This window comes from Aotus nancymaae, unplaced genomic scaffold, assembly GCF_030222135.1.
Source record: "Aotus nancymaae isolate 86718 unplaced genomic scaffold, 86718_ANA_hifiasm-v0.15.2.pri h1tg000014l, whole genome shotgun sequence".
Taxonomy (NCBI): domain Eukaryota; kingdom Metazoa; phylum Chordata; class Mammalia; order Primates; family Aotidae; genus Aotus; species Aotus nancymaae.
Window position 1 is genome coordinate 70,454,079 of NW_026988425.1, and position 15,449 is coordinate 70,469,527.

The following is a 15,449-nucleotide window of genomic DNA, read 5'->3' on the forward strand; positions in this document are numbered from 1 at the left end:
TCTCCTGGACTACTCATTACCTTGCTTCTACTGCCCCTCCACCCTGCCCCCAGCAAACAAAGTTTGCACAACACAGTATCTAGAATGATTCTATTAAAACCTAAATCAGATGAAGCTCCTTTTTGGCCTGAAACCCTGTAATGGCTTTCCATTTTACTCAGAGAAAAAGCTGAAGTCCCTACAACACTCTGCACAGCTTGACACAACCATTGGTTCATGACTGTCCCACAACTGTCCCTGTCCCCCGCCTCTCTGACCTCTTGCTGCTCACCCTCTTGCCTGATCTGCTCTGGCCATGTCTTACTGGTCCTCCAAATGTCCCAGGCATGCTTCCAGCTTAGAGCCTTCCCCCTAGCTGTTGCCACTTCCAACACCATTCCCCTCCACCTTTTTTTTTTTTTTTAAATCACAGCATGTATTATTTTTTAACATACTATACAATCTACTTGTTTTTTTTAACTGTTGGTCTATCCTTGGCAGAATGTAAGTTTCTGGAGAGCAGAGAATTTAAAATATTTTGTTCAATTTTAAGTGTGGCTGACATAATAAATACTAGTTATTAGCCTCTTAAAGACTTCAATATTAAATTCAGAAAATATGCTTAAGAAAAATATTGACTTTAGTGTTTATTAAATATAGTATTAGTAGTAGCATTTACTAACATGAGGCCCTTTAACAACCTTAAGACAGTGTATTGGTTTGCTTTTATAGTCATGACCTTGATTCATCAAGAAATTAAATCATGTTTCATATATAATTTTTTAAAGAGCAGGGAAATGTATACTTCTGAAAAGGTCAAAATAGTTGAGACTCATTTATTTATTGTATCTTTGAGTTTTTACTATGTGCAAGTCTTTGCTAGAGTACATATTTTGTTGTAAAGGAATCTACAGCATGACAGAAGTTCCTATTCAAGATGTTTCTCTGCACTGAATATACAATAGAACCGGCTGAGATGAGTTTTTAAATGCTAATACAAACAAAAAAAATATTAATACTAAAAAAACGAATACCTGAGTTCACCTCCTGAAATTTTGATTTAATTGGTCTGGTGCACGTCTGACCTAGTTTTGCTTTGTTTAAAAATCTCCATATGATTATAATGTGCAGCTACAGGTAAAAACCACTGATCTAAGACCAGGTGATGTGGCTCATGCCTGTACCCTGAGCACTTTGGGAGCTGAGGCAGGAGGATGGATTGAGCCCAGGAGTTTGAGGCTGCAGTGAGTTATGACAGAACCACTGCACTCCAGCCTGGGTGACAGAGCAAAACCATGTCTCAAAATAAATAAATAAATAAATAAAAACAAATAAAAATAAAACCACTGATCTACAGGACTTAAGGTATGTTGCTTAAAAAGAGAAGATTCAGTGATGTGGAAAATTACTAACTGGACAGTAACAGCAAATTAATGAGTAAAAATTACTTAAATATATTTGAATAAGATACTTACGTAAGATCAACAGTATGGCTTTCTTTTATATGTATTTAAAACGCTTCTGTCTACAAAGATAGTATTCTATAAACAAAGCTCTCCTATACTTGGTAAACTCTGAAGTCCATATTTTTCTTAAATCCAAACACATTTCTCTGAGGTCTGATAAAAAGTTTGTTGGATTAATAAGACTAAATCAATAATTTTGGAAAACTAGGCTTCTATGCTCAAAGTTACATTTTTTCCTGACATAGCCATGAACTCTATGGAGTTTCAGGTTTTAAAAGGCCAAAGACGAACAATAAAAATATTTTAATTTTTTTATGACTAAAGAACCATATTATCATTCTAAGCAAAAGGAGTAATAGGGAAAAGAGAGGAAGAGAACATAGATACTCATTTGAAAGTTCCTATAAAGGGTAAAGTGTTGACAAATGTGTTTATAAAGCAAAATACCCTTCATATGCAGAAGGTAGTCTTTCTGTAAGTGGAGAAGAAAGGACTTCCTAGAACTAAGCAAATAAACTCTTAACTAAGGATCTTCAAAACTTATTGGGATCATAATATAAATATACATTATATTATATATCCTGGAAATGGTGGTGTGTAATTCAAAGTGACTTCTACTGTCAATCTGATTAGGTTCCCTGTCCTTTTGATTAAAATATCAGATTATCTAAACCTAGGCCATTTTTCTTACTAAGTTATATTTCACAGTAACAAGACTTGACCTGTAAGATCACTTTACAGGAAAACTAGAATAACATAGTATATTATGTGCATGAAATACAGTGACATGACTTGGGAGATGAAGTAGAGTGAAAGACAAGAAAAATAATATGGACATTATTTCTGTATTGTAGCTGCATGTGAAAATAAAACTATCTATATTATTTTTATACTTGACTGTATCTCTCACAGTATAATTTTAAGCCAATTGTCTCAGAGTCCAATAGACGGAAGCTGTTTTCTGCACAGTATCAACAGACAATGACAGTTTTATCAAACCATGTTCCATCAGTTATAATGATTCTCCCTAAGTTACCAATTATTAATTTCATAAATACAATAAGCAAAATGAAAAAAAAATTAATTTGTCTCTGTTGAATTGGACAGGTGAAATGAACATAATAGGTTATATTTAAGTACTGTCCCAATAAGACAGTTAAGTTAATGCTTAGAAAAGCACATGAAAATGGAAGAAGTCAGCCAACGAACCAATCTATCAGCCAATAAAGGATACTGCTGAGACCAAATTAAATTGCATAGCATTGCTATCAACTTCTGAGAAGATAATGCTTTTTGGTGGGTGGGGACAGTAGGGCAGCGAGGAGGTAGGAATAAGGCAGAAGTAGGGGAAAGATAAAAGGATGGTTCTACTTGGGATAAAACATTATGTACCCCATAATGAAAAAAAACAAACAAAAACCAGAACCATAAAAACAACAAACAAGCATAATAAGAAATTAGAAGAAAAAGTATGTCCACAGGAGGAACCATAACAAAGAATGCTTTATTTATATTCTAGTATCTGATCAAAAGTTGCACAAATAGGCTGGGCACAGTGGCTCACACCTATAATCCCAGCAATGAGGCGGGCAGATCACTTGAGGTCAGGAGTTTGAGACCAGTCTGGCCTACATGGCGAAATCCCATCTCTACTAAAAATACAAAAATTAGCCAGACATGGTGGTGTGCACCTGTAATCCCAGCTACTAGGGAGGCTGAGGCAGGAGAATTGCTTAAACCTAGGAGGCAGAGGTTGCAGTGAGCCAAGACAGCACCCCTGCACTCTAGCCTGGGGGACAGAACAAGACTCTGTCAAAACAAACAAACAAACAAAAAACAAGCAAAAAAAAAAGTTGTACAAATAAGGCAACTTTTCTGAAGAGTACTTAAGAGTACACAGATTTGAGTGAAAATCAACAAACTCAGCTGCAAGGAGGGACAGACATGTAATTGGTTCACTCACATATTTTTACATATTTCTAGTGTTACGAATTTTTAGCCATCTCTAAGTACAGATCATTTGTAACAACATAAAAATGATGGTGCTAAGTACTAAGGATAATACAGATTTACAAACAAGCTCAATGTCCCTCTCCTCATATTACATAATAAAACATATAACAACAGCGTGGACAATGAACTCAGACCTGGGTTGGAATATGGTTCTATCACTTACTAGCTATGTGAACTTAGGCAATTTACTTAGGTTCTCTGAGACTTGGCTTCCTCATCTGCAAAATGGGAATAAGAATAACCATCACTTATGATCATTATTAGGTTTAAACAAGATAGTTTTTGTAAAACATTATCATAGTACACTGTCAGGGTTTCCTAAATGGTGCTATTATTAGTTCTGGCCATGCTTCAAAGTCAAGATAAGTTGGAGTGGTTAAGAGAAACATGATTTCTCAGAGGAATCAAATTACATGGCTATGATCATTATAGAAATTCTATTTATTAAAGTAATAAACGTTTTCTTCCACTGTCTACAGAAAAGTTAAGAGCAAGAAAGTTCACTCACTTTCCCACAGGAATTAGTAAAGAACTCCAGTTATCTGAATCCTAATTCAATGTATCTTTCCCACCAGAAACGTATCTAGAATATAATTCTTAACTGCTCTTTTTTTGTTAATTCTACATTTTAAAGTATTAGATATATTTCACATAATTTCTAAATATAATCAGAAGACCTCTCTCGTTATTTTTCTTGTTTATGTAAGAAAGAGATAAACAGATATTAGAAAAGAATGTTAATTCTTTGATCTCAATGGCCAGCATTTTTTGAAAGATTGAGAAAAAGAGTATTTATATAGCAATTTTTTCTTTTTTATCAGAAACCATCATATTATTCACTTTGTGACCTTGTCAAAGGACGTTTTTGGTACACAATGCTCCCTATTTATGTTCAGGTTTCATATAAAAATAGTTCATCAGAAAATCTAGAAGAACACTTTGTATGGTTTTTCTGAAAATGAACAGCAAAAATTATTCAGAAAGATATTGTCAGGAAGCTGACAAATCTCTAAACAAAGCAAAAAAACTTGATCCAATGAAATTAAATATCTTAGAAATTGAATCTACGCAGCTACAAATGGAATAGCACAAATGTGGGTGGTACTGATGCAGAGAATTCAGTTCTCTATTTCCTTGAAGAAAAGGAACAGTACATGTACAATGGCATAGGAGTACTACAATATTTAGTTCCTGTAAAGGCAAGGTACATCTACCATATTACATTTAGAAATACTAAAACAATTTTCAATTTTCAACTCTCCAAAAAAGCTTTTATGTAAAACAACAGTTATCCTAGAGTATTCCACTGCTTTAACAAAATTAATTTCAGAAAGGTCAACTTACCAACTCTATTACTTCTACATTTCGAACTGATGGGTCAGGCGCCACCTCTGGCCAATTAGATAATTCCAGGTACCCAGTAGCTTTAATGTTGAGAGTATGAGATAAGGTGCCAAGCTGGAAATGATCTCTATCTATTAAAAATAGGGAAAAATATAAAATAAACAATATGAGCTGTATATAGAGAACAATCATAATCAGAGCTCAAAGTAATTGGCATATTACCTCAAATGTCAAGGAATAAATATAAACTAGGAAGCTCTTCATAGGTCAAAAAACTGATTTCAGTCCATAGATTACAATAATCTCCCCCATAATGGTCAATAAAAAAGCTAATCAGTCAGTGTGTTTAGAGGTGTTGCTCTGAAATGTAGCTTCTCTAAAAATTACTTTACTGTGAATATTAAGAATGACAGCACAGTTAAACAATCCATATACATGTCTTGGCACAAACACATTCAGAATTTTAATAGTTTTTCTACAAAACTGAATTGCTTTTGATCGCTTTACAACATTAAATAAGAAACAATATGAAAACTAAGGTGAATAATCATTTGATTCCAACTGGAATGGCTACTTGTAAACTGATAAAATACTTACTTAGTCCTTTTAAAAAGCTAGGAAACATAAGTCAACTTCCTTCTTTGAAAAACCAGCTTAAATATGAAGAGATTTTTAAATAAAATAATTCCTCCTAGAAACACTGATATTAGTGTACACAGAATATTTAATTAATAACTCACTATTAAAAGGACATATTTCTTATAAACTATTCAAAATACAAATGAAGTCATTATGTATAAGAATAACACAGATTTCATCTATTGCTCAGTTTAAATGTTAGAATAAAGTCAGAAGGCTTAAAATTATTTAGGTAAATAAGGTCTACAAAAATGTGAACTTTCATATAAAACTTGCTTTTGAAAGCAGATGAATGAGTAGAAAGCATATTGTTCTTACATATTTACATATGCTAATCATTTATATTTCCTAAGACATAAATTTTAATCCCATTAGAAATGGTGACAATCCTGTCATAATTTTTTAGATAACATATATTTTGTAGTTATATTCTGATAATACCTTTAAAAGGAGACTCAAGCAGTGGTGCAGGTTTTTGTGCTAGGAATATTTTTTTAGCATATTTACTTAAAGCTCCACTCTTTTCATTCGGAACAATAAGCTGCCTAATAAATCTTGTACGGTCTCTGATGTCATAGTTTTGATCATACTTGCCGAGATTTAATATGTACTGGGTAAGCAATTTTGTCTGTTGGAAAAAAACAGATCAAGATGAGAATACAGTTATTTATGATTATTGATAACTCTGGATAAACATATTTAAAGAGGTAATAAAAATGAATGGTTATGTCAAACAAATGTTGTTCCGTAGGGAATATGCATTTCTAATGCTGCAAATGGAATTTTGAAGCCAAAGCACATGTCCTCTTCTGTACTGAGGAGGTGAATGCTGAGTATTGAGAAGCAGCCATGTGCTAGATTATTAAACTGCTGAAGTGGAAAGAAAGGCATCATTAAAAAAATAATCATATATGGCAAACCCACTGAAGGGTCTACGTGAGAATAATGAATGTGGAAATACAACTAAAAACATGGCACTCAAAACTTAATCGGAAAAATATGCAGGACATCAAAACATCAGAGAGTATTAGGGGGCTGGCAAACTGCTTCTCCTGAGGTGTGTTTTATGAAGAGATACTGTCCCTGGCATAAGCAGTGTCTGCACTCTGACTGCACTCAGTTACTTTACCCTGAATTATGACCCATTAAAGCAGACACATGAATCACTGAACTGGATTACTGCAAATTATTTGCAGTGCATTTAGCTGTTACTTTTTCATAAAAGCAAGCTGCTGATGCCCTCTAAAAACTAGGATAAAAGACTTCTTCCATTTTTCCCCCATGCTGCTTATAGCCTCTAGTAATATTGGTCATTTATTTATTTATGTAAGGGAACAACTTATTATAGTAGCTTTTATACCATAATAAGACTTCCTAAGTCAATTTTTGAAAGTACTACATTAACATATATTGAAATAATTCTAATAATAATTAAACCAAAATTGAAACATTAACAAAATAGGTTTGTATTTTAAACTACAATTATTTTACTGAAAAAGCATAGTTTTAATGAGAAGGCTACCTGTGTACAATTTTAATTATAAGCCAAACAGAATTTGTAATACATGGGAAAAATAAACTGAGGAACAGTAAATAATTCACATTAGATTAGAATATTTTACATTAGAAGTAGATTAAAAATAAAATCAATCAAGTTAGGCAGAGCTATAGACAATTCTAGAACAATAAGTCAAAGTAGAGGAACGGTGTGGTAAACTCTTTTACAATAATTGCTTAAGATAATTGATTTGATAGAAAGCAACCTTATTTCAGTAGCAGGGTATTTAAAAAGGATTAACCTAGTTTTATTAAAGTAGAATTATAAAAAATACAAGTGAAAATGTTAATAGAGCTATTATGAATTTGGGTACCAACAATTGCTATTCACTAATTCCTAGAACATGTTGGTTCAAGTACAGATAAGAACATTTCTATGATTCATTTCTTTAAAGACAATTAGCAAAATATTAGCCAAACGAGGAATACCATTCAAAATCAGCTTAAAAGAAAATGTGGTACACTAAACTGTGTAATTAACTTGCTGGAAAAACCTGGAAAATCCAGTTAATCATTAATTTTCTCAAATGTGGAGTTAGAATTTACAACGTGGTTAACTCTATAGTCCATTGAGTACTGAGATTTTAAATCTGCAACTAAAATAAATCAAAGAAAGAAGTAGTCTCTTAATTGCAATGATTTTTTTTGAGCTAGCAGCATAATACATTTTGCTTTATTTCTTATCCCCAAAATTAATTTTTGGGAAATTAAACATTTTCAACATACTAACCAATTGGGAAAGTTAGATAGGGCATTTAAAGTAATGAAAATTATATAATTTAAAACTATTTACTGACTGTAAAATGTATCATATTGTAAGCTTATAAATAAGTTTTATTAAAATGTATTTTCAAAAATCACATTATTTTGAAATGATAACATATTTGGGTAAAATGATGCATTAAAAACATAAGCAGAATAATTATTCATCATACATGAATCAGTTTCTTCACTGTATGTATCTAGTAACAACGCATTGGTATTTCTCTGGAGAATACATTTTTATATGGTCTAAGTTTTTTTTAAAAAATAAAATTTCAATCTTTTTCACAATTAAATTTTTGCAAGGAGTATTTATGAAATTGTTGACATTTTCAACTTACTCTTATCTGTAGACCATATTTTTAATGGAGAAAATACCCTCTTTAGAGTATTTCTGGACAACCACGTAATCTCAGGAAAAATTCTATTGAATGAAGAATAGTCCCAATCCTTGCTTTTATGTTAAAAACTGTAACTGTTTCAAACCCAAATATTTGACTTTTCCCCCATTTAGTCAATGAGAAGTTTTTTCAATATTGACAAAATTTTCAAATAATTATTTTATTTATCCTTTTAAAAATATTTCATCAACTTAGATACTACAAAACCAACCTTCTCAATTTCATTTCATTCTACACAATATAAATTTCCCATTGAAAGTCTTCACAATAGCTGAGATAGTGCAAATGACAACCTCTTGATTAAATCTTGAGCTCTTACCATTTAACCTGTTCAGTTCTTGCCTTGCCTGTACAGGGATAACTTTCAAAGTCTTTCTAATAACTGCTATTTGCTAAAATTTTTCAAAAGGTAAAGATTTTTGGCATTTACCAGTCGCACTTTAAATAATCCAAACAATTTGTGAACCAAAACTTAACAAATATACAGAAGACTCAATTACAAATAAAAAAAAAATTAAGCCAATATAAGACACTTAATTTACAAAGTTCTTCATAAACTCATGTATCTAAAATTCTGTTGCTAATATTCATTAAAGACAGTGTGTATTGTTATGCTACAGAATGGTTTTTCAACATCAGTTTCATCACAAGGATTTTACAGTTTGGTCAAACTGTATACACTAATATAAGTTAATTTGACCACTACAGTTATATTTCAAATGGCTGAATAAGCAGAGTTTGTTTGTATGCACCACGACCAATTCCCAAAACATTTCTCTTCCATAGTTTTCTTAATTTAATAAGAACATTGATTTTTACCCTGACAACACCCTTTCAACAAAAACAATTTTATCTTTAATGTTGAGCTTTTAAATTTACAATAGCATTTATAATATTTTGACAGAATAAACTTCCAAAAGCTTTACTTTGTTCCCATTTACAGCCCTTACCAAACAAATATACAAATACATTGAATGAAAAAAGTCTATTATTGGAATTAACTGATTTTTTATTTGAAACCAGCAGTGTTGGGCCTTTTTTCTACTAATGAAGCCAACACATTAACAGCTCTTTTTAAATTTTTCATATGTGCATAAGAAAACATAGAATAAAAGTAAAAAACTAATTTTCAAAAAGTTATTTGATCTAAATGAGATCATGTTTCACACGGAATTATATAAACATCTTCTGCACCTGTACATATTAAAATGTTGTCTTAAAGCATAATTTTAAAATAACTACTAGCTTTTTAAATGGATGTTGATTCTTTTGTAGCAGATTGTTGTGTCTTCTGGTTTTTGTGTGGTCAATGAGATCACTACCACTCTCATGGCGGCTGGTAAATGTCGACAAATATTTTGTGCATTTTAAGTACTAAGTGGAAATTTAGCACTTCGTTCCTTGTTAAATGTACACTTCCATTTAAAAAAATTTATTGCTGATGATTTTATAACAAGATTTAAAAAAAGAATTGCCAAATAATAAAATAAACTTTAGATTTACTCTATACAATAAATGACAAAACTACTATAGCAAGTATAATGACCAACGGCAGGACCATTCAGTCTTTATTTCCTGCACATATTTCACCTATAACCAACCGATAACTTCCCATGTTTGCATTTCATTCCACCCAGTGGCAGCCTGGAGCCTCATGCATCTTATAGGCCATGGCAACACTTGCTGGTATATCAAGTTGCTGGCAAATGAAGCATTGTTAAATACTCATATCTCTACCTCCAGCAAAGCAAAAGACAGCTATTCCCACCTGCTTTGTCAGAGTATACTTCATTTATCAGCACATACCCTGCATGCTTTCTAAAAGGAAGAAGTTAGTTATGTTACATCTAAAAAGGGTTGGAAAAAGATACAGTCTTTCAGATTTAAATGGCTCACATATTAAAATGAAATCTCTGTTCAATACACTTGTGTCTTAACATGCCAGTAGATAAAATTACAGCAGAAGCTAGAAGACCTCAAAGCAAAGGCCTACAAATTAACTGTGCTATTTTAGTGCAAATATTAGTGATATTACTTCATTAAAAATTTGGGACAAATCCTAAACTAGATGGCATGGAGTCAACAGGCATATATTAGATCTGTCCAGAGAAACTGTTAGGAAGAAAATAGACAACATTTAAGTAAACAATCATGACATTTTAATATCACCAGAGGCTCAATCCAAAACCAGATGGGACATTAATTAAATAGTACTTTTAAATTTGTTTTAGTCATACATTACACAAGATAAGCAAAGACAATATAATGTACTATCATTAACAGAAATATTCAGTATCATACACAGCTATTTATTAAATTTTGTTTTCAGACTAATTTTCCTGCTTAGATTTAAGGAACCATTATTGGTATCAACTAATGGCTAATGCTCTCCAAATACTATTTATATCAATTACATTTTCTTCAGATTGACTCTAAGTCATTGTGACACAGGAAAAATGAATTTGAGGAAATGTTACATAAAAATTAAGAAATTCATTATTTAAAAGACTTCTCAAAATATTCTAAAATAAACTGGCAAATATCTATTCAAACAATACCTTTCTTCTAATAGATTGTAAGTCAATACAAATAATGAAAAAGGTCTCTTAAAATATAGTCCTAATATATTTTACAATTAATACTATAGTTCTAATAATATCTTTACTATTAGATAAAAAGGACACAGAAGTCTGCATTTGACATGGTAAAGATTTATATTGGTTCTACATTGTTATTTTTCAATAGAACGATACCAAAAAATGTGTTTGCTAAATGAAGTATACTCTACATAGAATTCTTATACCAGAGGCAAACCTAAGCAGTACCATTGTTCCATCTAATTAGTTTCTTAATTTCATGACTAAACAGAATTCTTTATGTAATTTGGATGGAATTTCTGAATTTAATAGTAACCACCTTTTTGTCAACTTGAAGTTTTCTATAAGGTCTTCCTTTCTACATTATATTTACTTGAGTTTTTCAATGCCAAGAAAACCATCAAAGAAAGGATAGAGATGTCACTGCAGAGTGTCCAAGCCTCCTTTTGTTAAATCACATTAAGGAGGCTTTGATGGGAAGGAGATTTCTCCAAAGACCTGAATCACAGGACAAGAATCTGCTTTTAACGTTAGGAGAAATTCCTAAAACATCAGTGTGATTTACAAAATTCTCACTGAGAATAAAAAAGAACTCAAGTAAGCACTTCCTTTTTTAATAGCAGAAAAGTAGAAACTTAATTGTCTCATAGACTGAGATAGTAATTATATCTACACATATCCATATTTCAAAAACATGATATTAAGCAAAAAAAGTTGCAAACATATATATAAAGTAGAATATTTACTTATGTAAAATTTGAAAACTCACAAAACAATCATACATTGCTTATGGACACATATTCATATAACAAAAATATAAACATGGATGATCGAATGAAACACACCAACAAGGTGGCAGTGGTTACCAATGGGGAAGAAAGGAAGGTGTGAACAGGAGCTTGAGGTTCTAGTTCTATACATCTTACATTAAATAAATAAATAAAAGGCAAATGTGAATATCAACTTAATCTTAGTGGTAGATATACACATATGTATTTACTCTATTATGTACTTTTCCATAGGTTTCATAATTTAAAATGTGCTAAGAAAAACATTAACTTAAGGCACTTATCGCTACATTTAAAAGATGACACACTATTAGAGAAAGTTTAAAAACAAAAGCATCTTTTATTTGTTAACTTTTAAATTGTTATTAATTAGTTTAATTAAATCCTACCTCTCTTCCTCAAACTTCAGTAGACTATTTCAATGAAATCATGCTAAATCTTTATACTGCCTAACGGCTCTAGATTGCAGCAACTTCAACTGGTTTCAAAGTCTTTCAACCTTTTTCCCATGTAAAAGTGAAATTACTCCTCTGTGAGAGTATTGTAAGAGTGTTTTCTACTCTTGATATTTATTTCTAATCATTTTTTTCTTCACAAACTGAAAAGGGGGGGCAGGGGGTAGATTTCAGCATCCTACTGAGAAAAATCTCGGCAGGATAAACCCAAATGAGTGGGTTTTTCCTAATAAGAATACAGTTTTTCTCAGTAACTAGACTAGTTTCTTCACTGTAAATCATCATATTCCCTAAGAAGAACATAGCAGTTGCTCGATAGGGTTACAAAAGAAGGATAACTAAAATGAACTAGGCACTATTACGTGCCAGGAAATCTAAGCATTTTACATGAACTGTTTCATGTTATCCTCATAATAACTTTGTGAGGTAGGTACAGTCAGTTCTACTCTAATGCTTGTTTTGAAAATGTGCATTTGTTCCAACTCAGTTAGCATATTAGGGAACAATTTGGGCATAACATGAATTTTGTGGTGATTTCTTCTGCAAGAAATACCAGGTGAAGGCATAAAAATGCACCCAGCTAAAGAGAGCTATGTAGGAATACATAAAACATACATACCTCAAACATGTATTTCAGAGGTTAACATCTACATGTGTTATGTGCCATACTCACGCTCATTAGGAGGTACAACTTTCCATCCAATTTCAGATTAATCCTCTATCACTTAACAAGTATAACATTTCTTCCATAAGCAAACCTCAAGTCTTTTTCAATATAAAGAGCAGTATCACTGTAGTATTTATTTGTTAACCATTCAACATGTGCAAAAGTGTGCTCCTTTAGGTTCCTTTTTAAAAAAATACGTCATAAACATAGTTTTTGAGTGTTGTGACTCTAACTCCATTTTTCCAATAATTCTTATGGTTTTTATTGTTGATTTTGTATAGCAAAATAATTTTAGGAGCATATATGTTGCATTATAGCAAAATTGACTATATTATAATAATTCCCATTTTATAGATGAGGAAATGAAACCTTGTATAGGTTATATGATTTGTCCAAAATCATGTAGTAAGTGGTACAACATGATTTGATGCCAGACGGTCTAAGTTTAGAACCTACATTCTCTATCACTACCTGTCTCCCAGTAATTGATATCAAATAGTTCTATGCATACATAGTTAATTTTAACTAACTGCTTTTCCAATACAAACTCTCAACTGAAAGAGCCCAGAGTTAGAATTAATTTCAGCTTATAGAAACTCACCTAAGGTGTCTTAAACATAATGTAACATAATATTTTAAAAAAATAGAACATTTGGCCGGGCGCGGTGGCTCACGCCTGTAATCCCAGCTACTCAGGAGGCTGAGGCAGGAGAACTGCCTGAACCCAGGAGGCGGAGGTTGCAGTGAGCCAAGATTGCGCCATTGCACTCCAGCCTGGGTAACAAGAGCGAAACTCTGTCTCAAAACAAAAACAAAAACAAAAAAAACCCAGAACATTTAATACTCAAACTAGACAAGATGTTGATTTTTCAGATACTGTTTTTTTTTTTCAGTTCTAGAACTTCCATCTGATTCTTTTTTACAGTTTCCATTTCTCTGCTGATATTTATCTTTTCTTTCATTCATTTTCCTTTATGTCACTAGCCATATTTGTAATATTTGCTTTGAAATGTTTGCCTGCAAATTCCAACATCTAGGTTAGTTTCTGTTGATTTTTTTTCTTGAAAATTCATCAATTTTCCATTTTCCTGGTATTCTTCTTTCTTATTGTGATTAAATAAACATAAATTTTTACCATTTTAACCATTTCTCAGTGTATAGGTTAGTGGCATTAAGTATATTTACATTTATCATATTATGCCACCACTACTACCATCCATCTGTAGCATTTTTTATCTTCCCAAATAGAAACTCTATATTCATTAAATAATAACTCCCCATCCTGGTTCTTCTTATATTGAGTAATTCTGGATATATGAGATATATTTGGACATTATGAATGCTATATATTTTAGAGACTCTGAACATTGTTATACTCTTTGAATGAGTACAGGATTTTCCTTTGTTTTGGCAGGTAATTAACTTGGTTGGGGTTCAAAGTACAAACTCTGTCTCTTGGGTATACCTCAAATTTCAGTTTGGTTATTTAATTCTTAGCTGTGCTGTTCTGAATCCACCTTGCACAAATGTGGTTCAGAAGCCAGTCAAAAACTTAGGCACAGTTATTCCCAGATTTTTCTACTATTTTTACTTAACTTTCCAATGTCTGTAGCTTTCCTGAACTCTATTCTCTACTTCCTCAAGCCAGAAGGACTTTGAATTTCCTTTTGGAGGTCTAGCCACTGTGCACAGTGCCAAATGTAGCCTGTCCTCAGGATAAAAGCCATAAAAACAGGGAAAATAACTGTGTGCCATTTCCTTCCTCTAAGTATGAATTCTCCACCAGATTCTCTTGCTTTTCTTTACTATTCTGTGTCTTCAGAAAGCTGTTTGTTCCTTATATTTTTCTGGAGTTCACGGCTCTTTTCTATGGTAGGGTCAGTCTAAGACCTACTAAAAGCAGACTGCTAACTAATTTTAAAATTATATTTCATATCAGTTCAAAAATATTCTGAGGTAGTTAAGTTTATTATTTGATTTTTCTTCAAGCACACAAATACAATATGCTAAATCTTATAAGTCAATTTAGACATTTTCTAAAACTAAATAATTCAACAAAAATTATAGAAATGTTCACTGAGGTATTTAGGCCACTGGGAATTCAGGTCTACAAATAAATATCAGGACTTCATGGCAACCCACCTCCTCAACAGTGTAGCCAAGTCTCCCTACCTTAGTTTTAAAGATGACTAGAACAAATAAGTATAGAAAACAATTTTTAATATTTCGATCAAAACAATTATTTTAGTCTGTCTTATATCCAATGGATTATACAATTTTAAAAAATTCTATCAAGTTGATGGTGCTTAAAACCATTCTTTAAAACTAATTTTCAATCCGGGTGTAGTAGCTCACACCTGTAATCCCAGCACTTTGGGAGGCCGAGGCAGGTGGATCACTTGAGGTCAGGAGTTCGAGACCAGTGTAGCCAACGTGGTGAAACCCTATCTCTACTAAAAATACAGAATTAGCCAGGCATGGTGGTGCATGCCTGTCATCCCAGCTACTGAAGAGGCTGAGGCATGAGAATTGCTTGAACCTGGGAGGCAGATTTTGTAGTGAGCCAAGATCACGCCACTGAACTTCAGACTGGGTGACAGAGGGAAACTCTGTCTCAAGAAAAAAAGAACACTTCAGAAACTGAACTCCAAAACTTCCATTACTAATACAGTTCAAGAAAAAAAAAAAAAACTGAGTACAAACTAGTTGTCTTCAAATTCACTGGATAAAAAGAAATGAAACATGTTCTACAATATCTAAATAAACAGTACTTTATTGGTT

At 32.2% G+C, this 15,449-nt stretch overlaps 1 protein-coding gene across 3 annotated transcripts in view; it reads right to left on the reverse strand.

Moving 5' to 3' along the window:
• The window catches only part of AP3B1 (adaptor related protein complex 3 subunit beta 1), a 285,248-nt gene that overhangs the window by 112,968 nt on the left and 156,831 nt on the right, over nt 1-15,449 (reverse strand). For all 3 annotated transcript variants that reach the window (XM_012462113.2, XM_012462114.3, XM_012462116.2), the window contains exons 16-17: nt 5,883-6,069; nt 4,803-4,933 (exon numbers count right to left, since the gene is read on the reverse strand). In XM_012462113.2, coding sequence (XP_012317536.2) covers nt 4,803-4,933; nt 5,883-6,069 — 318 coding nt within the window. The remainder of the gene's footprint in view (nt 1-4,802; nt 4,934-5,882; nt 6,070-15,449) is intronic.